This window comes from Bombina bombina, chromosome 9, assembly GCF_027579735.1.
Source record: "Bombina bombina isolate aBomBom1 chromosome 9, aBomBom1.pri, whole genome shotgun sequence".
Classification (NCBI taxonomy): Eukaryota; Metazoa; Chordata; class Amphibia; order Anura; family Bombinatoridae; genus Bombina; species Bombina bombina.
The window spans coordinates 216,034,129-216,057,636 of record NC_069507.1 but is presented as its reverse complement, the minus strand read 5'-3'; the positions used below and the strand labels follow the sequence as shown (position 1 = coordinate 216,057,636).

Sequence of the window (23,508 nt, the reverse complement as noted above, 5' to 3'; positions counted from 1 at the left end):
TAACCTTACCATTTCTGCTGCAAATACCTCTACCAATGCATCCAAGCATTCTGCTGGCCTTACTCGCTGCAATATTACAGACTAGTCCTAAAGCCCGTGCACACGGGCCATTTTTTGTAGTACAGCGGTCCCACCCCTTGCTCTCTCTTGCCCCTCTCTTTTGCTCTCTCTCCCCCTCTCTTTTGCTCTCTCCCTCTTTCTTTTGCTCGCTCTCTCTCTCCCCCCCTCTCTTTTGCTCTCTCCCACCTCTTTTGCTTTCTCTCTCCCACCTCTTTTGCGCTCTCTCTCCCACCTCTTTTGCGCTCTCTCTCCCACCTCTTTTGCGCTCTCTCCCCCCCCTCTTTTGCTCTCTGAACTTTTTTTGCTCTCTCCCCCCTTTTGCTCTCTGACCCCTTTTTTTGCTCTCTCTTCCCCTCTTTTACTCTCTCCCCCCTCTCTTTTGTTCTCCCTCCCCCCTCTCCTTTGCTCTCTCTCCCCCCTCTCCTTTGCTCTCTCTCCCTCCTCTTTTGCTCTCCCTCCCCCCTCTCCTTTGCTCTCTCTCCCACCTCTCCTCTGCTCTCTCTCCCCCCTCTCCTTTGCTCTCTCCCCCCTCTCCTTTGCTCTCTCCCCCCTCTCCTTTGTTCTCTCTCCCCTCTCCTTTGTTCTCTCTCCCCCTCTCTTTCTCTATCCCCCTTTCTTTTGCTCTCTCCCCTCTCTTTTGCTCTCCTTCCCCCCACTTTTTTGCTCTCTCTCCCTCCTCTCTTTTGCTCTCTCTCCCCCCTCTTTTGCTCTCTCCCCCCTCTTTTGCTCTCTCTCCCCTCTCCTTTGCTCTCTCTCCCCCCTCTCCTTTGCTCTCTCTCCCCCCTCTCCTTTGCTCTCTCTCCCCCCTCTCCTTTGCTCTCTGAACCCTCTCTCTTTTGCTCGCTCTCCCCTCTCTTTTGCTCTCTCCCCTCTCTTTTGCTCTCTCCCCTCTCTTTTGCTCTCTCCCCTCTCTTTTGCTCTCTCCCCTCTCTTTTGCTCTCTCTCCCCTCTCTTTTGCTCTCTCTCCCCTCTCTTTTGCTCTCTCTCCCCCTCTCTTTTGCTCTCTCTCCCCCTCTCATTTGCTCTCTCTCCCCCTCTCATTTGCTCTCTCTCTCCCCCTCTATTTTGCTCTCTCTCCCCTCTCTTTTGCTTTCTCCCCTCTCTCTTTAACTCTCTCCCCCCCCCTTTAGCTCTCTTTCTCTCCCCCCTCTCTTTAGCTCTCTCCCCCCCTCTATTTTGCCCCCTCTTTTGCTCTCTCTATCTCTCCCTACTCTTTGTCGCACTCAGGCCACGCGCACTCCTGAACCGCCACGCCCATTCCTGGACCGGTCACGCCCCCATCACGGCACTCCTCCTGGCCACGCCCCCTCACCACGCCCACCCACCCCGCAACGGCCGATCTGATCTGAAGTTGATCCTAAAGGCCAGGTATGTTTGTCCTCGTCTCTACTGTGCATGACTGCATCTGACAAACATACCTGGCCTTTTATTAAATATGGATAGGTTAGCATGTTGAGGCACTGTGGCTGAGCTCTGTAGCAACCCAAGGGTTGCAGGTTCGATCCCCAGTGAGGTCCACTCAAATTTTCAACCTCCCGAGGTTGATAAAATGAGCAGCGCCTTGAGACCCTTACGGGGGATTAGCTGCGCTTTACAAGTACCCCATACATACATACGTTTACTAAATGTTAAATTACCTGAAACAATAATTCCCAAGTCCCGTTCCTCATATGTAACAGTCAGTAAAGTGTCATTGAGTCTGTAATTAACATTTGCATTTTTCTTTTCTAAATGCATAAATTTGCAATTTGTAGTAATAAACTTTAGATCCGTCATTTATCCAAACCTCCATTTTTTTAAAAAAATGTATAGTTTTACTTATTTTTAAGAACATTGTGCTGATTTTCAGACTCCTAGCCAAGCCCCACAGTGCCAGATGCGTATACAGATTCCTGTTTATGTTATCTGTCTTTTCATATGCGGGGGAGGGGGGGGGTCTGATTTTTGTTTACCCAGCCCCTTTCAGTGGGTGTCCCATACTACCTCATCAACAGTGCTAAACTGGGAGCTTCTAAGTTTTTAAAAGGTTTTATACTGAATTTTTAGATCAGTATCTGTGCATATTCTTCTTTATATTAGTGTCTATTACATGCAGTTTTATGAAAATGGTGTATACTGTCCCATTAAGCCAGCATTCTAAACAGTTTACAATTTCTAAGTCTAGACCAAGGAGATACAGTTTGTGAATTAATTTGTTGTGTTGGACAGCGTCAAATGCTTTTCTGAAATCTAGAAAAATTAATCTGGATCCCAACAGTATTGCAGAATAGAATTATTATTACAAATTGGTACAGTTAACATTAGTCACCTAATAAGTATATGCCATATTACTGGATACAATGTAAACATAAGGGTGGATGTGTTCTGGTTGGCTGATATGTTTGATGAACTGATATACTTACCCAGAGAAATCTGACAATATTATAAACATTAATCTACTATTGCAAAGAGGAGGAAATGTATGCACTCAAATGCTAAAAAAGAAGTCCCATGCACAGCCTCTGAAGAAGGGTTAAAGTGATGGTACATTTCAGACTTTAAGAATGTTGCAGTGAAAAATATATTACTGTATAAGCAACATTGCACAATTATTAAGTGTATATATTTTATAATAAAATATTTGTAATCCTATTTGGTATCTTCTGTTCCTCCACCCCCCTTCATTTCCTCTTTTAGCTGGGCTGTGACAGAAATATACTAGATTAAATTATTCATAAAAATATCGGCACAGTTAATCTATATAACTAAGCACGCCTCATTGAAACCCAAAGTACTTCAGTCTAACAGTGCATGATATATATTATTTATGTAGCTAAATTATAGACAACAAGAAAATGTCTGATACAAATTTTTTATCCCATTTTCAATTTTGATTTTTAATTTAATGGCATGAAACAAGTTTTCAAGTATTTGTCAGATATGCTATATAGTAACAGTACAAGATAAGGTGACATTTAACACACAATATATATTCATTTCAGTAACAATATTTTATTGGTTCTTTACTAACTGTCATGGCAATGTATTTAAGAATTTCAAAATAACAAGATCCTATAATAAAAATACATACATTTATTTCCCCACCCTCTATCCCAAAGAGAATATAAAACATTTCATTTTAAGTGTGTTAAGCTATTGTCAGGGTGTCAGATTTAGAGCTATTATGTATTATTTTATGGAGGAATACAAATAAATGTCATCTTATAAGGTGTAAATTCAATCAATCAATGTGATATATTTGAATATTTTTGTTGTGCATTAGACATAGGCTGTAAGGGCTGATCTGCTTAACCTCTGCAGTCTTGTAGGAAGTAGAATTTTATTTTCAAACCAGATGAAAACAAACTAAATTACAATATAAAGTGTGATCAATCAGTACCAAACAGAGATGCTATCATGCGCGTCCCATCTGTTTGTGGGACAGGTGCTCAGAGGTACATAGAGGAAATGCATAAAGTTTAAACATTACCTTCAGTCTGGTGCATAAATTCTATAGGTGCCCATAGTTTTAGTCTATGGAAGGATGCTCCGGTTTGCTTATTACCACAAGAAATACTGGAGATCTGCTAAGTATGAGCAAATGACTTCAGCCTTAAAGCCTTGTACACATTCTTAAAGGACCAGTCAACACATAAGATTTGCATAATCAACAAATGCAAGATAACAAGACAATGCAATAGCACTTAGTCTGAACTTCATATGAGTAGCAGTTTTTTTTATAACACATTTCAAAGTTATGTATATTTCCACTCCCCTTGTACCATGTGATAGCAATCAGCCAATCACAAATGCATATACGTATAGTCTTTGAATTCTTGCACATGCTCAGTAGGATCTGGCGACTCAAAAAGTGTAAATATAAATGACTGTGCACATTTTTTTTAATGGAAGTAAATTGGAAAGTTGTTTAAAATTACATGCTGTATCTGAATGATGAAAATTTAATTTAACCTGAGTGTCCCTTTAACAGGGCTTCAGATTCATTCCCCACAGTAAAAAGAAGCTAGGAATCTGCTCCAATAGAATATAATGGGTTTATAGAACAGTAAAAACCTTGCAATTACAGTATATTTCTGTTGTCTGCTATGGAATAACATATCTGCAAAGTCTAAACTTGTAAAACAATTATTGTTTTGCTGCAACCAAAACTCCACTCAACACTTGCATGATTTGGAGGAGCCAAGGCTAACTTATGTTAGTGAACTGTTTTGCAGTTGTTGTCAGCTAGAGACAGTTAAAAAATATGTTGCAGGGTTAGCAAGTCAGCAGGGTGCATTTATAGATCTGAGAATGAGGAAATCCACAATTTTCAGAGCAAAATTGCATGAAAAGGGGCCATAATAAATAACAAAATTAAACTGCAAAGGTTTCTTATTGTTCACAACTAAATATTTTATATACAAATCTCACTGGGCTTACTGTCCCTTTACTTCAGGAAAAATCAGAAATGTCGGGGGAATAGAAGCTCAATACAAAAATATAAAAAAATATTTTAAAATAAGCAAACCTGACACACATTTAAAATAAAACAACAACAGCTTTTATATACTGGACAAGAAGTAGTGCTTTAAAAACTTTATACATAACTTCCAAGTCCATTTAAAGGAACATAAACCCATCATTTCTCTTTTGTGAATCAGTATACACTTTTAAAGAAAAAGTTTCCAATTTACTTATATGATCAAATTTACTTTGTTCTCTTGGTATTGGCGATGAAGAGATACCTGGGTAGGTAGTGTGCACATTTCTGTACATGACAGGACACACTGCTGCCACCTAGTGTTCTTGCAAATATTTAAAGGGACACTGAACCCAATTTTTTTCTTTCGTGATTCAGATAGAGTATGCAATTTTAAGCAACTTTCTAATTTACTCCTATTATCATTTTTTCCCTTTATCTTGCTATCTTTATTTGAAAAAGAAGGCATCTAAGCTTTTTTTTTAGTTCAGGACTTTTTTATTGGTAGATGAATTTATCCACCAATCAGCAAGGATAACCCAGGTTGTTCACCAAAAATGGGCCGGCATCTAAACTGACATTCTTGCATTTCAAATAAAGATACCAAGAGAATGAAGATAATTTGATAATAGGAGTAAATTAGAAAGTTGCTTAAAATGTCATGCTCTATCTGAATCACTAAAGAAAAAATGTGGGTTCAGTGTCCCTTTAACAGTAATAAAACAGCAGCCATATATTTTTCAAATCCCATGCACGCTCTGACAGCTTTACAACAAAGGATACGAAGAACAAAGCAAATTTGGCAATAAAAGTAAATTGGAAAGCTTTAAAAAAAAATTGTTACCCTATGAGTTTTTTGTTCCTTTAAGGTAGCGTAGTGCAAGGAGGATGTAACAACGGCACCATACTATATACTGCAGAATTTAAGATAGAGGTTTAAAGAATATAATTTTTAAACATTTTCTTCAAAAGGAACAGAATACAAAAATAAACTGCGGCTATATGCTCATTTGTATTAACCAACTACAAACCGTAGCAGAAAATGCATGACATAAATACGGTTTACGGTCAATTACAGTTATAACATGCTATTTAAAACAGTAAATAGGTCTACTTGTTAGATTTTAAAAATAAATATAACACTGAGGAGGTCTTTTAAGATGTTGCTCCTTATGTGAATTCTTACTGCTGCTAAGTTTTTAATTATATCACCAACTCTTTAAAAAAAAATCTCAACCCATGTTATAATTTAAAGGGACAGTCTACACCAAAATTGTAATTGTTTAAAAAGATAGAAGACACCTTTACTACCCATTCCCTAGCTTTGCACAACCAACATTGTTATATTAATATACTTTATACCATTTAGACCTCTAAATTGCTGCCTGTTTCTAAGCCACTACAGACAGCCTCTTATCACATGCTTTTTTATTAGTTTTTCACAACAGGAGACTGCTAGTTCACGTGGGCCATAAAGATAACATTGTGTTCACGCCTGTGGAGTTGTGGCTGACACTGAACTAATTGGCTAAAATGCAAGTCAATAGATAATAAATAAATAGCCATGTGATAAGGAGGCTGTCAGAAGAGGCTTAGATACAAGGTAATCACAGAGGTAAAAAGTATATTAATATAACTGTGTTGGTTATGCAAAACTGGAGAATGGGTAATAAAGGGATTGTCTATCTTTTTAAATAATAAACATTTGTTTATTAGACTGTTCCTTTAAATGCAAATTAATTAGGCTTTAAATTCTTCAGTGGTCTACAGCTGATGCAATACCGAAGGTAAATATCCATCATCATAGAATTTATTTGAAAACATTCTTTTAGCCCTAAAACACCAAATACACATTTTGTTTTAAAATAAGAAGCTATTTCTTAATATAGAATTAGTTTTAAAATTGAATATTTTTTTTTAAATTCACATTTTCTTATCTTGGTTAATACTATCCACATTGATGGCCTGTAGTGCTTGAAAAATATCCCCAAAAAAGTGAACAATGACAGACTAATATGACTAAAATAATTCAGCTGCACTGAGCTGTATACTTCAGATTAACTATAGTGTAATATCACACTTGGCATGTTAGGTCCTGTCAATAGTGTAAACAGCAGAGGACTTCCCGGATGTGGGTCGCTTAAAGGGATACGAAACCTAAATTTTATCTTTAATGATTCAGATAGAGCAAGCAATTTTAAGCAACTTTCTCATTTACTCCTATTATCAAACTTTCTTCGTTCTCTTGCTATCTCCTACGCTTTACATTCCTGCTTTTTAAATAAAGATAGCAAGAGAATGAAGAAAATTTGATAATAGGAGTAAATGACAAAGTTGCTTAAAATTGCCTGCTCTATCTGAATCATGAAAGAAAGAAAATTGGGTTTTGTATCCCTTTAACCAATGCTTTTTAACCTTTACTGATAACTGAGATAAAGTGCTCAGCTGATCTAGAGCACTTTGTTTAGCCGTATAATAACCCTGGGCAGCACATTTTATTATACACAGAACTGTGGTGATACCTTCCAATGCTGAAGTTCAGAACATGAGGAGAGGAAAAACGAAAGACAGAAGAAAGTAGTTGCTCCAAGTCTGATGTCACCTCCGTAAGTCACCGGAAGCAGAAGAAAATGTAAACATCTTTTTAGGATAAAGTAGACAGATCAGAGAAGCAGTTGCTGGGAAGTCCATTACAGTAAGGATGTTCCTCCCCTTTATGGTCAGAAAGCTTATTGGTAAGATTCTCCGCAGTGGTTAAAGATAAAGACCCAGAGGAACTGCTATGTATGGCATTTATAATAAAATTCAGTCGTGAATCAAGATGATCCTGGAGACTTTTCATTTTCTGATCAATGTGATCCATAAGAGTCCTCTCCATACGTTCCATGTGTACAGACATGAGCTTCTCCAATGTGCCAACCATATTTTCCTCCCTGCAAAATGAAATACAGAACTAGTTAATACCTTGATAAACACTGCACTAAATTATAAGTGTGTGTGTTTAAACATTAGGTCACTGTGTGTCTCACCTTGATGTCTGATAAGACTCTGCGCCATTTTCTCTTTCCTTTCTCAGAGGAAAGTCCTTTTCTAAATGCAGATTCTGTAGCAGCTGAGGTAAGGAGTTGTGATTTGGTGCATAAGCCATGGTATTCATTTGCTTGTGCAAGAATGAAGAAAACACGGTCTTCAGGTCACAGTCTGGGGTGCCATGATTTTGAGGGGATGCACTAGAATTTAATTGTATCTGACTTTGCGAAGTTCCATCAGCAATATCAAGAGCTTTGGTGGTCATGTCTGGAACCCTCTCTTTCTGCAGCTCACGGTCAACCGCTCGATCAAGCCCTCCAAAAAGCTGCAGTAAATGAGCTCCAAAGGGAGCCTGATGCTAAAGAGGGAAAACACAAATTAAAGGGACATTATACACTCGTTTTTTCTTTGCATACATGTTTTGTATCTGATATATTTATATAGCTCATAAAGTTTTAGTTTTTTTTTAAATTGATAGTTTTGCTTATTTTTAAATAGCATTGCTCTGATTTTAAGATTCCTAATCAAGCCCCAAAGTTTTAGGAGAATACCTACTCCAGCTTGCTTCTGTTTGTGTAAAGGGTCTTTTCATATGTAAAGGAGGGGGGAGGGGGAGTGTCTGATATTTCCCACTTGCAGTGGGTGTTCCAGTAACCTTTTAAACAGAGCTAAACTGGAAGCTTCTAAGTGAGTTTTTAAACGGTTTTATACTGGATTTTTATATCAGTATCTGTGTATATTATTCTTGATAGTAGCGTCTATTACATGCAAAATTGGTGAATACTGTCCTTTTAATCATTTATTTAATCTTTTTTGACAAACATCAGTAAAAAAAAAAAAAAATGCTCGGGTGTTTTTGTTGAGTTTTATATATAAGTTATTCCAAACAGTTAGACAGAAATCCCGGAATCGATAAGGAATTTTTTTTTTCCAGTATTTAGGGGTTTACGTAATTTTTTTTTTGCTCCAGAGCAGTAAAACACACACAAAAAAAGAAATTAAAACATAAGACTTGCAAATGGGTTCTCTCAATTAATTTGATACGGATGAGGAATACCTAATATATTTGAATGCATTTCTTTCATTTAACCCAGAAAGTTAATTCAGGACTTGTGCAATACATAATTTCATGTAGTGTTCATTAATTTTATAATTACAATTGTATCCCCCAAATACATGAATGCAATCATAAATGGACAGTTACATTATTATATTTAAATAGGGTTCATGTTCCAAAGTTTAAAAATGTGATTTGAGCTTTATTTTTATTTCACGTTTTACTAAATAAAGAGATATAAGCGTGAAATGAGCATCTGCAACAACCTTAACAAAAAACTACGCAAATGGTCAAGAATCAGATGCAAAATGTTTTCAACAAGTTGTTATGTAAATCCTGTGATAAAAAGCAAGTAATAGGGGCTGCTTACTGGGTCAAGTGGATTAGAAAAAGTTTAGCGATATGGGTTATTGTGGGGTTGGCAAATAAATTGCATTAGTTTAGACTCTGTGGTAAACCATTTAAAGGGACAGTAAACAATAAATAAATGCTAGATAGAAAGATGCATTTAAAGAAAAGATTAATCTAATAATAAAATGTAGATTTATTTTCTTAAAGTTGCATTACATGTTTAAATATTGACAAAATAAGTATAAACTTTTAGGGTCTATAAAGCAATGGGAGCTGCCATCTTGTAACTTAGGTTTCTTTCTCTGATGTGTTCTGCACTTTCATTTCTAACAGGAACTTAAAAGCTTGCAATTTCAAAATGGAATTACAGTAAAAGGGGACAAAATATATGATGCAAGAATATTGCAGAGATATTTTTTATATATACAGTTTATCATTCGATATTACCATCTCAAAGTGTTTAACGACCCTTTAATATACTGGAAAGACCATTCAGATGGATTGGAATCCAGACCACTGATTGGTAACTAATCTTATTTTTTTCCTTATACCTTACAATGTATCCAATAGCCCCTTAAAGTCACAAGGGCTATAATAAGACTGATTTTGATCATTCCTGCCTCTCCCTAATTCATGCCCAGCAGTTTCCTCAGTGAACCTTGGCTCATGTCCATACTAGTCCCAAAACTATAACCCTGTTGTAACCTGTATCTCTCTTTAAATCCCTATGGAACATGCAGGTGTGTTACAATCAAGTTAATTACACTCACCTTCTGCTGAGAGCGCACCATACTCATCAGCTGTTCTGCACCAGGTGAAAGTTTGCCGCCCATGCTGTCCATTATACTCTGCACTCGATCCATATTAATAGAAGAGTTCAGCATTGGGGAAGGCTGGGGAGCCCTTTCGTGGACTAGTGTCACCTGCACGGAAATCTTGCTCAAGAAGACAGAATTTTTCCCACCAAGGGAGAGAAGCTGATTAACATAAAAAACAAACCATAGGATATGCATGAGAGGAAATCAAAACAAAGATAAATGTGAATATCCAACTTTAGGCATAGGGCTATAACGTCTAGTGCTTTCAATCTGGTCCCCACACTCCCCAGATTGCACTACTCCGCTACACTTCCTCATCTGCAACACACACAAGTTCTCCTCTTCACTGCACTTTGTGTGGGTCCAATTTATATGTTTCAGGGGCTGTAAATATACATAGGTTTGTAGCACTTATCTTGCTCATTTAAAATGATTATATATATATATATATATATATATATATATATATATATATATATATATATATATATATATATATATATATATATATAGCAAGAGGTGTTCTTGTTTTAATTAATGGAAGTTCTAAAATGTGTTCACCAGCCCTGCAAGCCAGGAAAAAAAATCTGAACTGCTCTTTATCTCAAAATATTTGACACAACTGAAAATATCCACACAAAGGAATAACACCGCTGCAGATTAAAACAAAAACAGTGCAGTTTAGTGGATGGAATTCTGATAAAATAAACAAAATGTAAGATTTGTACAGCAATAAACACTTATATCACTCTGAGAATAGTATCAATGTTAAAGGGGCATTATACAATAAATATATTGTATACGCATAGTATTGAGGTTATTCCCTGCCTCAATCTAGTCATGGCTGCCATAATGTTGACGTTTGGCTTTCACTATATTCCAGGGTTGACCTGTTTGCACACGTGCAGCAACTCTCCTTCAGATAGCTGCAGCGAAACCTAGGTTCCAAAATGGCAACACCCATAACTAGAGGGAGGTGTATGAAATTGTCCCTTTAAGCCAACACTTTGAAGCAATCACTTGTGCACTGTGAAGTGCTCAGTTTAATGCATCAGATCAAGAGTGCTCAAAATGTTTATATCAAGGGGTGGTCATTAAATGTCAAACTGGATGGAAGCCACGTTATATTATACTGACACTCATTTTTATTTTATAATTAGCAATTATATAGCACATATTAAAAAGCCACACTCAAACATTAACATATTTTTGCACACAAAACATAAATTAAAGTGGTTTTAAATAGATCATATTGAAAGTAACAGTGCAAAATAAATGTATTTGTATTCAGCACAGATCCATAAAAAATATATATTTTGGAACACTATCTTTAAAATGCAAAGAAATGTCTATTTAATAAACTATTTTCAAGTAAATGCAGCCTGTTGACTTGAATACATATTATGATTTATGAGGGTTCAATGTCCATTTCAATTATATTATCTTTTTCTCAACACAGTTCTGTGTTGTCTTTGACTTTCTGAAAGCAACATACAAGTGACATCAAGCAAGATAAAAAAAGGAACCGTCTACTCCAGAATTGTAATTGTTTAAAAAGATTGATTATCCCTATATTACCCATTCCCCTGTTTTGAATACCAACAAAGTTATATTAATATACTTTTTATCTCTGTGATTACCTTGTATCAAAAACCTCTGCAGACTGCCCCCCTATCACAGTTCTTTTGACAGACTTGCATTTTAGCCAGTGTTGACTCTTAAATAACTCCATGGGAGTGAGCACAATGTTATCTAAATTAAACACATGAACTAGCAGTGTCTAACTGTCAAAAACTGTTAAAATGCACTGAGATAAGAGGCATTTCAACGGCTTAGAAATTAGCATATGAGCCTACCTAGGTTTAGCTTTCCACAAAGAATACCAAGAGAGCAAAGCAAATTTGATGATAAAAGTAAATTAGAATTTTGTTTAAAATTGCATGCCCTATCAGAATCATGAAAGTTTAATTTTGACTAGACTGTTCCTTTAACACATGAAAGCAGTAAACTTTATAATGAAAACACTCACCTTAATTTTGCATGATAGTACTGGAGTTTCCAACTTGAGACATGTTTTGTACAATGTAACAGAAATATCCTTCTCGCATATAGAAAACCTTTCTCCCCTGCTAGTACCCAAATACTCCTCATCCTGCCCCACCACACTGTAAACTTCAATAGTTCTTGCTTGGCTGTAGATACTAAGACTCAGTATCCGATCTTTTTTTTGTAAAACACAACTCAATGACAATGTGCAGGGGCTGCCAGCTTCTGAAGGTTGTGTTGGTGTTAAAAGTGCACCCCTGTCCCTGAAAGCAAAACAATGCAATACAAAAAATTAGACTGCTATATCTGGGAAATATAGTATTATCTTACTTAAAGGGACATGAAACGCAACATTTTTCTTTCATGATTCAGATGTAGCTCCTCTCGGCATACCGTCAGGAATCGCAACCATTTCTCCTTCTAGACGCGGACAGGACCGCCGTGACGAGCAACATTGTAACATTTACTTATACACCTCGGTTTGAGGTGCAAGGTACACTGTATCAACCGTTAAAATAACCGAGAACAGCTGAAATGCATTAATTGACTATTTAAATTCCTGCTCTGTGTTTGTTGTTCGGTGGACATTTTTCTTTTTGCGCATACTCACCTAGGCATATCAGATGGTCTAAACACACCAGTGTGAGAATAATTGTTTTTAGAAATATTATATTCTTGACGATATTTTGAATAATTTATGCCATCATTTGCATTTTGCAGAAGTGATTTTATTTGCTACAGCGATACGACCCTTATTAAAGGGACAGTCTACACTTAGAACAACCGCAATCCATCTGTTAGATAATGTCACAATGTATTTTGCTCACCCCTGCAACTGTATCGAGTCTTGTACACATCCCGAGTTATGCTCAATGAAAAGTTATAATATGACCGTTAGATATGGCCGCTCCGATCCGCCCACCCAATACGTCACCCATTCTCTTATTTTCAATAGTCCAATAGAAAATTGCTCACCGATCAAAACCCTGTAGCGCGCATTAATTGTTTCGCGCATGCGCAATGTCAGTGGGAACCAAGTATTCGGAACCAAAGTTTAGCTTTATTTTTTTACCGCTCTGGGGCCCGATCCGATATGCAGCGTCGCCCGCAAATGCCGGCGACGCTGAATTTTGCGCTGGTTTGGTATCCTATTATTTATATTTTATTTTTTTATTTTTTTTTAAATAAATTTTTATTGAGGTTCTTTTTCATGTATACAAACAGTAAATGTTAACACGTAATAACAAGGAAAATACATAACACAGTGTACACTGCCTAAAGAAATCGCTCAGAAATACAGTACAAAAAAAAAAAAAAATACGACAAAGTACGTATTAAATGCACTGTCCACATAGTATAAAGTAGGTAGGCAGTGATGCGACAGGGTCACTCAAGGACCCCAAATGGAGAACCTCTTTCTAACTTTTTCTCTAAATATAAGTAGTAATAACATGGTAGTAACCATGGGGCCTTGGGCCCTATAGGATGGGAAATGCTGTACAAAAGGGATTCTCTTCTAGCATATAGATAAGGTATGAAATATGCAAATGTTTATATGGGCTTAGAGACTGTAATAAGGCTAGTAATAATGGAAAAGAAAAATGTTATGTAGCAAATGGGAAAAACCACATAGTTAGTCCTTCTAATGAAGGAGGTTGATATAGTATGGAGACTGAGTATGATAGGATATTTAGGTTGCGGTATAGGTAAGAGAGACCGCGTAGTTATCCCTCCCCAAGAAAAAAAGGGGGGGGTATATTTATATGAGGGCGGGGAGGAGGTGGGAGGTTAAGTATTAAGTGAGACATAACAGTTAATCGCACAATGCTAAAAAAAAGGGTGAGAAAAGCCATTGTATCCTGACTTAGAATAAGCAAATTGCAATAGAGCTAAGCATTACATCTATACGGTAGACTTATTGAATATGAGTGCAGGTTATATTCAGTTCGCTAAAACCTGAGGGTCCAATATTGTATGGGTAGCAGGGAGGATGCATAACTAGAGCTAAATATAGGGATGAGAAATTGTACATCTAATTACAATCGCAGGTCCAGCCTGCGTTAGGAAACAGGTCATCCTGGAGTACTGAAGGTCCTCCTGTAAGGTAGATATTAGGAAGTGATACAGTTGCAGCGCCTCCGCTTGTACTCCCAAACAAGATTGGCAGTGAGACCACTGGATTAGTCACTTTTATACAACAATTGTAGGCAGAATACTGAAAACATGTACATAACTTTAACATGAAACAGAGGATAAGAGCAATAACTACATACAGCAATTTACATTATGGTGTGAAACTATGTTCAAAACTATGCTATGAGACTATTTATTTGTACCATATAGGCATCACGCTGCCCCGGCCGCTGGCAGCAAGATGTCATGTAAACAGACTCAATCTAGACTAAGCATATATAAAGAATGTAAAAATGTTTAAATTCTGTTTAGCTAGAAGGGGTGGAAAACTAGTGGTACTAAAATATACACGGGAGTGCATTGGGATAATATTACATTTAATTGCCATCAGTATCCTCATAGGCGCAGATACGCTGTGGGCACCTGAGACATAAAACTGCACTATATGGAAAAGGTGTTGGACCCTGTGTTAGAAAAGCCTTCTCATCCCTATCTGTCACTAGCGTTTACAAATATTGTTTGCATCACATAGAATAACTTAATTAGCGAGTGTGATAACAGAGCAAAGCATATTTATAGATTACAATAACGACCAGGATATATAAACCCACTGCCAAACATTATATTCATGTCTAGCCAGTGAAAAGGGAGAGCAGTCCTGTAAACTTATAGCAATAATCTTTTAAGACATCTTGAAACCACAAGGAAATGGTGTTATACTATGGGTCAGCTCCTGAGGGCTTAAGGGGCGAAAGCAGAGATGCAAGTCCCCGCAGCTGCAATATATGAACAGCTGCTCAGCTCCAGAAACTGCAAGCCGGGCCGCCATTATAAGGTATAGCCATGTCCACTAACCCACACCATCGTTCCTGTTTGCAATGTTAATAATACTAGATGTGGGAAAGCTATTGGGAAAAGTACAGTGCACTAATGGTCTGTTACATTTATGATGCTGTAGTCCTTGACTGATCCTCACCAGCTTGTAAATCTTGAAGCGCCATGAATTGGAAGACAAAATCTCTTTGCCGGCGGCAGCTGGTTGTCTTGTCGCCTGTGAAGTAATAGCTAACTCTTTCTCGGCTATCAGAGATGGTGCGAAAGCAAGCGGTAGGCAGGGCCCGCGGCAACTCACATTCTTCCATCTTCGGACCTGAGTCTTCTGATGCGGCTCAATATTATAAAGCGGAGCCTCCGCCCTGGAGTCATTAGTATCGGCATCTGCGTTAAACAAGCCGCCTCTCGATTTAAATATTTCCTGTCCAGGACCCACCAGAGTAGGGGTAACATACGCAGAGGTTGGTTTAGCAGAGATCCTGGACAGCTGAGTTTCTAGAAACCGGTAGGAGGCCTCGATGTAGCTCAGAGCTATTACCTCCCAATCCGCGGCCGCCGCCATCTTGGATATACAGATTTTACATGCCTTCTTTTTTCCTGCAGGGAGACCAGCAGTGCTGCTAATGATATGGCTTCTGAGGCTGTCTCAACAGACCAGTTCAATAAGCTGGGTACATTTAAAAGCTGTTATGCGACTCAAATAAACTGCCAGCTTCACCGGCACCGCTGCAAAATTTTCAACACCTGCGCCATCAGACAGTATCTTCTGGGCCACACTGCAAGGCTTAAGTCAGGGTTAAATTAAGTATGTAGGCGCCCAGGCTTGATTAGCAAGAAGCGTTATGGATAAAACATGTAGATGATCCCTGTCTTGCAGTAAAATCACACCTTAGATCATGGTATAACTCCAAAGTTCAAAATTTAGAGTCAGAGCTCTTACAACATGCGACCGGCCATTTAGGTAGTTGGCTCCGCCCCCCCACTTGGTATTTATTTTAACTAGGTACAATAGCTATTAAATAGTTAATAACTATTTAATAGCTACCTAGTTAAAATAATTACCAATTTACCTGTAAAATAAATCCTAACCTAAGTTACAAATACACCTACACTATAAATAAATTAAATAAATTACAAATATCTAAACTAAAATACAATTAAATTAAATAAACTAAATTACAAAAAAAACACTAAATTACAAAAAATAAAAAAAAGATTACAAGATTTTTAAGCTAATTACATCTATTCTAAGCCCCCTAATAAAATAATAAAGCCCCCAAAATAAAAAAATTTCCCTGCCCTATTCTAAATTAAAAAAGTTCAAAGCTCTTTTACCTTACCAGCCCTTAAAAGGGCCTTTTGCGGGGCATGCCCCAAAGAAAACTGCTCTTTTGCCTGAAAAAAAAAACACAATACCACCCCCCAACATTACAACCCACCACCCACATACCCCTAATCTAACCCAAACGCCCCTTAAATAAACCTAACACTACCCCCCTGAAGATCTCCCTACCTTGTATTCACCCAGCCGGGCAGAACTCTTCATCCGATCCGGGCGATGTCTTCAATCAAGCTGCAGAGAGTCTTCTTCCATCCGGCGATGTCTTCAAGCAAGCGGCAGAGAGTCTTCTTCCAGCCGGTGATGTCTTCCAGCAAAGCGGCATCTTCAGTCTTCTTTCTTCGCTCCTCCGCCGCGGAGCATCCATCCGGCACGAAGACTTCCCGACGAATGAGGTTCATTTAAAGGACGTCATCCAAGATGGCGTCCGTCAAATTCCGATTGGCTGATGGGATTCTATCAGCCAATCGGAATTAAGGTAGAAAAATCTGATTGGCTGGTTCAATCCGATTGGCTGATCCAATCAGATTGAACTTGAATCTGATTGGCTGATTCAATCTGATTGGATCAGCCAATCGGATTGAACCAGCCAATCAGATTTTTCTACCTTAATTCCGATTGGCTGATAGAATCCCATCAGCCAATCGGAATTCGACGGACGCCATCTTGGATGACGTCATTTAAAGGAACCTCATTCGTCGGGAAGTCGTCATGCCGGATGGATGCTCCGCGGCGGAGGAGCGAAGAAAGAAGATTGAAGATGCCGCTTTGCTGGAAGACATCACCGGCTGGAAGAGGACTCTCTGCTGCTTGATTGAAGACATCGCCCAGATCGGATGAAGAGTTCTGCCCAGCTGGGTGAATACAAGGTAGGGAGATCTTCAGGGGGGTAGTGTTAGGTTTATTTAAGGGGGGTTTGGGTTAGATTAGGGGTATGTGGGTGGTGGGTTGTAATGTTAGGGGGTGGTATTGTGTATTTTTTTTTCAGGCAAAAGAGCAGTTTTCTTTGGGGCATGCCCCGCAAAAGGCCCTTTTAAGGGCTGGAAAGGTAAAAGAGCTTTGAACTTTTTAAATTTGGAATAGGGCAGGGAATTTTTTTTATTTTGGGGGCTTTATTATTTTAGGTGTAATTAGCTTAAAAATCTTGTAATCTTTTTTTATTTTTTGTAATTTAGTTTAGTTTATTTAATTGTATTTTAGTTTAGATATTTGTAGTTTATTTAATTTATTGATAGTGTAGGAGTATTTGTAACTTAGGTTAGGATTTATTTTACAGGTAAATTGGTAATTATTTTAACTAGGTAGCTATTAAATAGTTATTAACTATTTAATAGCTATTGTACCTAGTTAAAATAAATACCAAGTTACCAGTAAAATAAATATAAACCCTAAAATAGCTACAATGTAATTATTAATTACATTGTAGCTATCTTAGGGTTTATTTTATAGGTAAGTATTTAGATTTAAATAGGAATATTTTAATTAATAATATTAATATTAGATTTATTTTAATAAGAGTTTAGTTAGGGGTGTTAGAGTTAGATAGGGTTATTATACTTAATATATATATATATATATATATATATATATATATATATATATATATATATATATATATATATATATATATATATATATATATATATATATATATATATATATATATATATATATAAAATAACTATATTAACCCTAATATAATTAGGGTTAATATAGTTAATATATATAATAACTATATTAACCCTAATATAATTAGGGTTAATATAGCTGGCGGCGGTGTAGGGGGATTAGATTAGGGGTTAATGTGTTTAATATAGGCGGCGGCGGTGGTGTAGGGGGATTAGATTAGGGGTTAATACATTTATTATAGGTGGCCGCGGTGTAGGGGGATTTAGATTAGATGCAAAAGAGCAGTTTACTTTGTGACAAAGCCCCGCCAAAAGTCCTTTTAAGGGCTGGTAAAAGAGCAGTTTTCTTGGAGGCATGCCCCGCAAAAAGCCATTTTAAGGGCTGGCAATAGAGCAGTTTACTTTGGGGTAATGCCACGCAAAAAGCCCTTTTCAGGGCTATTTGTAGGGTTAGACTTAGGTTTAGTGATAGAGATAGTTTAGTATTTTAGGGGTTGAATAATTTAATATAGCTGGCGGCAGGGTAGGGGGATTAAATTAGGGGTTAATAATTTTAAAATAGATGGCGGCGGTGTATGGGCTCACATTAGGGGGTTATAGATTTAATATAGCTGGCGGCGGGGTCCTGGAGCGGCGGTTTAGGGGTTAATAACTTTTTTTATTGTTAGGATAGTGAGGGGGGATAGCGGATAGAGGGTTAGACGTGTCGGGCTATGTTTGGGAGGCGTGTTAGACAGTGCGGGTGATTTCATACTTTAGTCAGGTTTTGTAGGCGCCGGCAGTTTTTACAGTGCCGTAAGTCAATGGCGACTCCAGAAATTTGTACTTACGCAGATTTCTGGACATCGCTGCTTTATCAGACTTACGGCACTTTAGCATCTGACGGCGCCGTATATAGGATAGCTCGAGTTGCGAGCTGAAACTGCGGGCAGCGGGGGTTCCCTCGCTGCTTGCGCCGCAAACGCTGCATATCGGATCGCGCCCAATGTGGGGAATTTGAAACGAGCAGCACAGACGGACTGCATTCACGTCACTTGTGTATATTGGAGCATGCGTATTTACACACATGTGACGTAGGTGACTGACCGTGCACGAGTATGAATTTGATAGAGAAGGGGAGAAAAAGGTAGAAGGAGAAGTGAATGGGCGGAGTTTGGCGGCCATTTATAACGAGTGCAAATAAACTTTGATTTTCGGAGATGTCGGTGTGTGATTCAAAACATGAAGGGTAGAGCAGGTGAGTTAAAACTATCAGCACTAAATAGAAAGTATAAGCGACGGTTAATACGGGTGTAGACTGTCCCTTTAATTAGCCTATGTTTTTTATATTATCTGCCACAATAAATATATTATTATTATAAATTTGACCTAATTTTATCTATTGCCGACATTACTTTACATTTTAGTCCGTGCTTTAAGCGCTACCTCTAGGACATATAACAGATATTTAAAAGCCAATTAAATACAGTGGAATTACTTAATTTAAAAAAAATGCATAGTACAAAGACAATGCAACAACACTTTGCATAAAAAAAACAACAACTTTCAAATGTACTTCTATTATCAAATTTACTTTGTTCTTATAGTATTCTTTGTTGAAGAGATACCTTGGTAGGTAGTGTGCACATTTCTGGAGGACTACATGGCAGGAAACACGCTGTTACCTAGTGCTCTTTCAAATTTATAACAGTTATAAAACTGATGTCATATTGCTCTAGTCACGTGCACTCTCCTAAACCTTTCTACCTGCTATTCAACAAAGAATACAAAAAGAACAAAACAAATTTGATAGTAGAAGTAAAGTTTTTTTCAAATGTAACACTTTATCTGAATCAGGAAAGAAATTGAGGGATTTATGGCCCTTTAAACTAATGATTATTACTAGGTACAGTATACTAAGACTTCTCCTATCACTTTCCATCAGCTGTACAATGAAAATCATGTGAATAACAAATTTGCCATTAACCTATGTGAAAAAAAACACTTTTCATTAGATTTGTCTTTGTTTAACAGTGCAATTATTGTTTCATCATTTCAAAATCAAAAATCATTCCATAAAAACATTAAAAAGGGATATGAAACCCAAAATGTTATTTTGTAATTCAGACAGAGCACATCATTTTTTTTTTAAAGTTTCCAATTTACTTCTATTATAAAATTTGCTTCGTTCCTATGATATTCCATGTTGAAGAGATACCTAGGTAGCATCTGAAGCACTATATTGCAGGAAATGGTTCTGCCATCTAGTGCTCTTGCAAATGGATAATATTCCTGCAAAACTGCTGCCATATAGTGCTCCAGAAATGGGTACTAAGCCTACATCCCTGCTTTTCAACAAAACATACTAAGATAACAAAGAAAAATGTGTTAATATAAGTAAATTACAACGTTGTTTAAAATTGCAATACTGTATCTGAATAATGAAAGAAAAATGTTGGGTGTCATATCCCTTTAACCTGATAGAAGCCACTTACTTCTGCAGCCAATAGTGTGACTTTTCTCAAAGCAAGCAGAAAAGCAGGCAGAATATACAAGTGGAATACAAACAGAGCAGGTATGTACACAAAAAATTGTGTTTTTTTAAATCCTTTAAACAGTTAATTTAATGTTTGTTTCCTTTAAAATAACTTAATTCAAAATATTATGTTTTATAGCTAGTTAACAAATTTCATAGAGATATGTTTGGTTACTTTCAAATAAGACATTTCCTGAATGCTCAGTCTTTAATTGACTATCACAAGAATTGGGAAAGAGTTTATGCTGGCATGAGTATTTTCCTTCAGGGTAAAACCTCTATATCCCAATGGTATAATCTGTCATTATTTAAAGAAGGACATATGGCCATGGAACGCTTGAGTGAAAAATGGTGTACTGATATCCCTAGTACAGGAATCAAGATAATAGAAAAAAGTGTTTCCAGAGCATGGGCAGCTACCCCACAACTCTCTTGGAGGGAATCCCATATAAAGCTAATTAACAGAGTATATATTGCTCCAGTTGATTTAGGCAGATGGAATAAGGCTCAAATTTATGTATACCACCGGTGTAATGCTCCTAATGCGAATTTGATACACTGCATATGGGCTTGTCCCAAGGTAAATCAATTCTGGCGTAAAGTAAGATATTGGATCTCCAAAGTTTTAAAGCATGAAGTGGTTCTGGACATAGTAGATATTGTCTTTTTGAAAAAATATGACAGGGGTGAGAATATTGATTTTATTAATTTCATAATACTGTGTGCTAGAAATGTAATATTCTCTTCTTGGAAATCCAAGAAGAGACCGGCGCTAGCGGCGTTACTAAATATGTTAGATAATAAATTAATACTGGAACAGTATGATATTCCAACAGGGTCGGAAAATGAGATTGAACGTTTTTTTAATAAGTGGTGCGACTATATATTTTCAAAATCAATAGAACTGCAAAGGAGACTTATCTCGCCTTTCAAGAATTCTTTATGGATTCAAAATGCAGTTTTGAGAAGGGAAATTCATGGTACTATCCTGGATAATAGCTAATGAGGTCAGCGAGGGTGGCTGTCGGGGTTGCGGGGGGGGACTCCCCTCCTTTTCGCTTTATGAATCCCTTTTTTTTTTTTTTATTGTCTTTTTGTGTATTCGTATGTTTGTCTTGTATTGTCTCGTCTTTTGCTTTTTATGTTTATCATTTCTTTTTTGTGCTTATTGGTGTTTGACGGATTGGCCCAGGAATGATATATTTTAGGAAATACTTTAAGGGGTTTGCCCGTGCCATATCTGTAACTATATATTCCTGCTTTTACGCAAATATTTATCATATCATTTGAAATATGTAATGTCTTTGTATTGTTTTGTTCTTTAGACACGACTACTGTTTCAATATTCAGATGCTCTGCATGTTTATATAAAAATTATAAATAAAAAAAAAATAAAAAAAAATTTCACAAAAGCAAAGACATAAAAAAAACATACTTAGTGCTTTGGAGAAAAATTATAGATCATCCTTTATAGCATGATTGTGATATACATTATTTTATATTCTATTTTTGTAGCTCACCTTATAGGATGGTCATCCTTTCCAATAACAGTATCTGAGTAGGCTACATCCAATATGGACTCTAACTCATTGTCACAAAGCCAAGAGCTAGTACAAATTACAGGGGTCTGTGGACACCCACCAGAAGACATGGAAGTTGACATCTGCAACAAAAAATGTGTAAGAATAACAACTAGTCTGCAAAGTGGTTACAGTTCCAGAAAGAAAAATAACAGGGCAGGAAAAGCATGAAAAATAGAATTCTGAAAAAACATTGGATATATTTTGAATACATTATACAACAGTTAACACAGGGCTTGTAAAGAGATGTGTAGTATAATCAACTAGCAACATAATTATCTGACTATTTTCTATTATATAAAAACAGAGTATATCTGTAAAGAAGCAATATGACCAGGAAGTAATACTACTGCTGCTGTGACAATAATACAACAGGGAATGAAGGACTGAAAGAAAAAGGCTACAAAATAATTGTTTAGAGCAGTAAATGCCAAGGTCAGTGGTGCAGTTATTCCCATGGTAGAATAACTGAGAAGTGTCAGTGTCCAACACACTAGACAGGGTAGCCATAAACTGGCAGGACAATAAGTATTGACATGGTCGGCCTGTCAACGGGATTTAGTATTGGTTTACAGAAGAGAGCAGCTTGTACAACTGAATGGCAAAAAGGAGAGAGAAATCAGAGGAGAGGGTAGTATCTGACATGGGGTACCAAGCAATATAGAACATAAAAGAGAAGCAGGGAGTACCAAACTGGGCATACAGGAGAAAGCAGTCTAGTTAGACAGGCATTTTATTTGATGTCAGTCATAGGAGGACATATTGTAGGGATAACATTGTTACACAGAAGACGAAAGAGGGCAGTCAAAGTCCAGAAAAGAAATACAGATGTCAGTTAGTGGCGGGGAATACAAGGCGGTAGATAACTGGGAGCAATGCAGAGAAAGGTCAGATAGGATAGGGCAACGCTGCTAAGTATACTAGATAGCAGATAAGAGGGTAGTGCCAGGGGAAATCAAGCAGGAGATGCAAATCACTGCCAGGGGATACTAGGCACGGACAGAGCAGACGCAATAAAAAAGCTGTGAGATCGTGATCGCTAATATGAGATATAAAAATGCTTAAAATCACCTGTAAGATAACGGGGTCAGCGCAAATTCCCCCTTCCCTCCTATAACCCTTCCTGCGGTACAGATGTCACTGCCTTCAAAGGGGGACAGATTACCAAACGGACTACTTCCGGGAAAAAAGCACAGGAAAAGGAAAACGCTAGTCTGCGACTCGTTGCCATGGTGATGCCATAAACTGCTTTCTTGAGCGTCGGGCCTCCTCCGCTGTATTTTTGTTGTTGTCACGTACGTAGTAGTAGTGACAGCGCCTGGTTGTGAGTTCCTGCTTTGTGATTATTGTAGGGGCTGTTTTACGATACAAACTAGGGTCGGACGGTTATCAGTAGGGGATGGTTGGTAAACTAGGGTCGGACGGTTATCAGTAGGGGATGGTTGGTAAACTAGGGTCGGACGGTTATCAGTAGGGGATGGTTGGTAAACTAGGGTCGGACGGTTATCAGTAGGGGATGGTTGGTAAACTAGGGTCGGACGGTTATCAGTAGGGGATGGTTGGTAAACTAGGGTCGGACGGTTATCAGTAGGGGATGGTTGGTAAACTAGGGTCGGACGGTTATCAGTAGGGGATGGTTGGTAAACTAGGGTCGGACG

General features: G+C 37.5%; 1 protein-coding gene across 1 annotated transcript; it reads right to left on the bottom strand.

Annotated features, from left to right (window-relative positions):
- Window positions 1–6,780: 6,780 nt before the first annotated feature.
- On the bottom strand, window positions 6,781–22,982 carry C9H10orf88 (chromosome 9 C10orf88 homolog). Its single transcript, XM_053692624.1, has 6 exons — window positions 22,922–22,982; window positions 21,791–21,933; window positions 11,805–12,084; window positions 9,728–9,934; window positions 7,549–7,907; window positions 6,781–7,452 (listed from the first exon to the last, which is right to left on the bottom strand). The coding sequence occupies exons 2-6, from the start codon at window positions 21,931–21,933 to the stop codon at window positions 7,164–7,166; spliced, it is 1,278 nt and encodes a 425-aa protein (XP_053548599.1). The 5' UTR covers window positions 22,922–22,982; the 3' UTR covers window positions 6,781–7,163.
- Between the last annotated feature and the right edge of the window lie 526 nt (window positions 22,983–23,508).

What these genes read in the sequence shown, in the direction of transcription:
- C9H10orf88 (XM_053692624.1), bottom strand. Translation starts at nt 21,933, where the DNA reads ATGTCAACTTCCATGTCTTCTGGTGGGTGTCCACAGACCCCTGTAATT. An exon ending in TACTATCATGCAAAATTAAG is followed by an intron (nt 9,935 to 11,804) that starts GTGAGTGTTTTC and finishes TATGTTAATCAG; the next exon opens with CTTCTCTCCCTTGGTGGGAA. An exon ending in TGGTGCGCTCTCAGCAGAAG is followed by an intron (nt 7,908 to 9,727) that starts GTGAGTGTAATT and finishes TTCCCTCTTTAG; the next exon opens with CATCAGGCTCCCTTTGGAGC.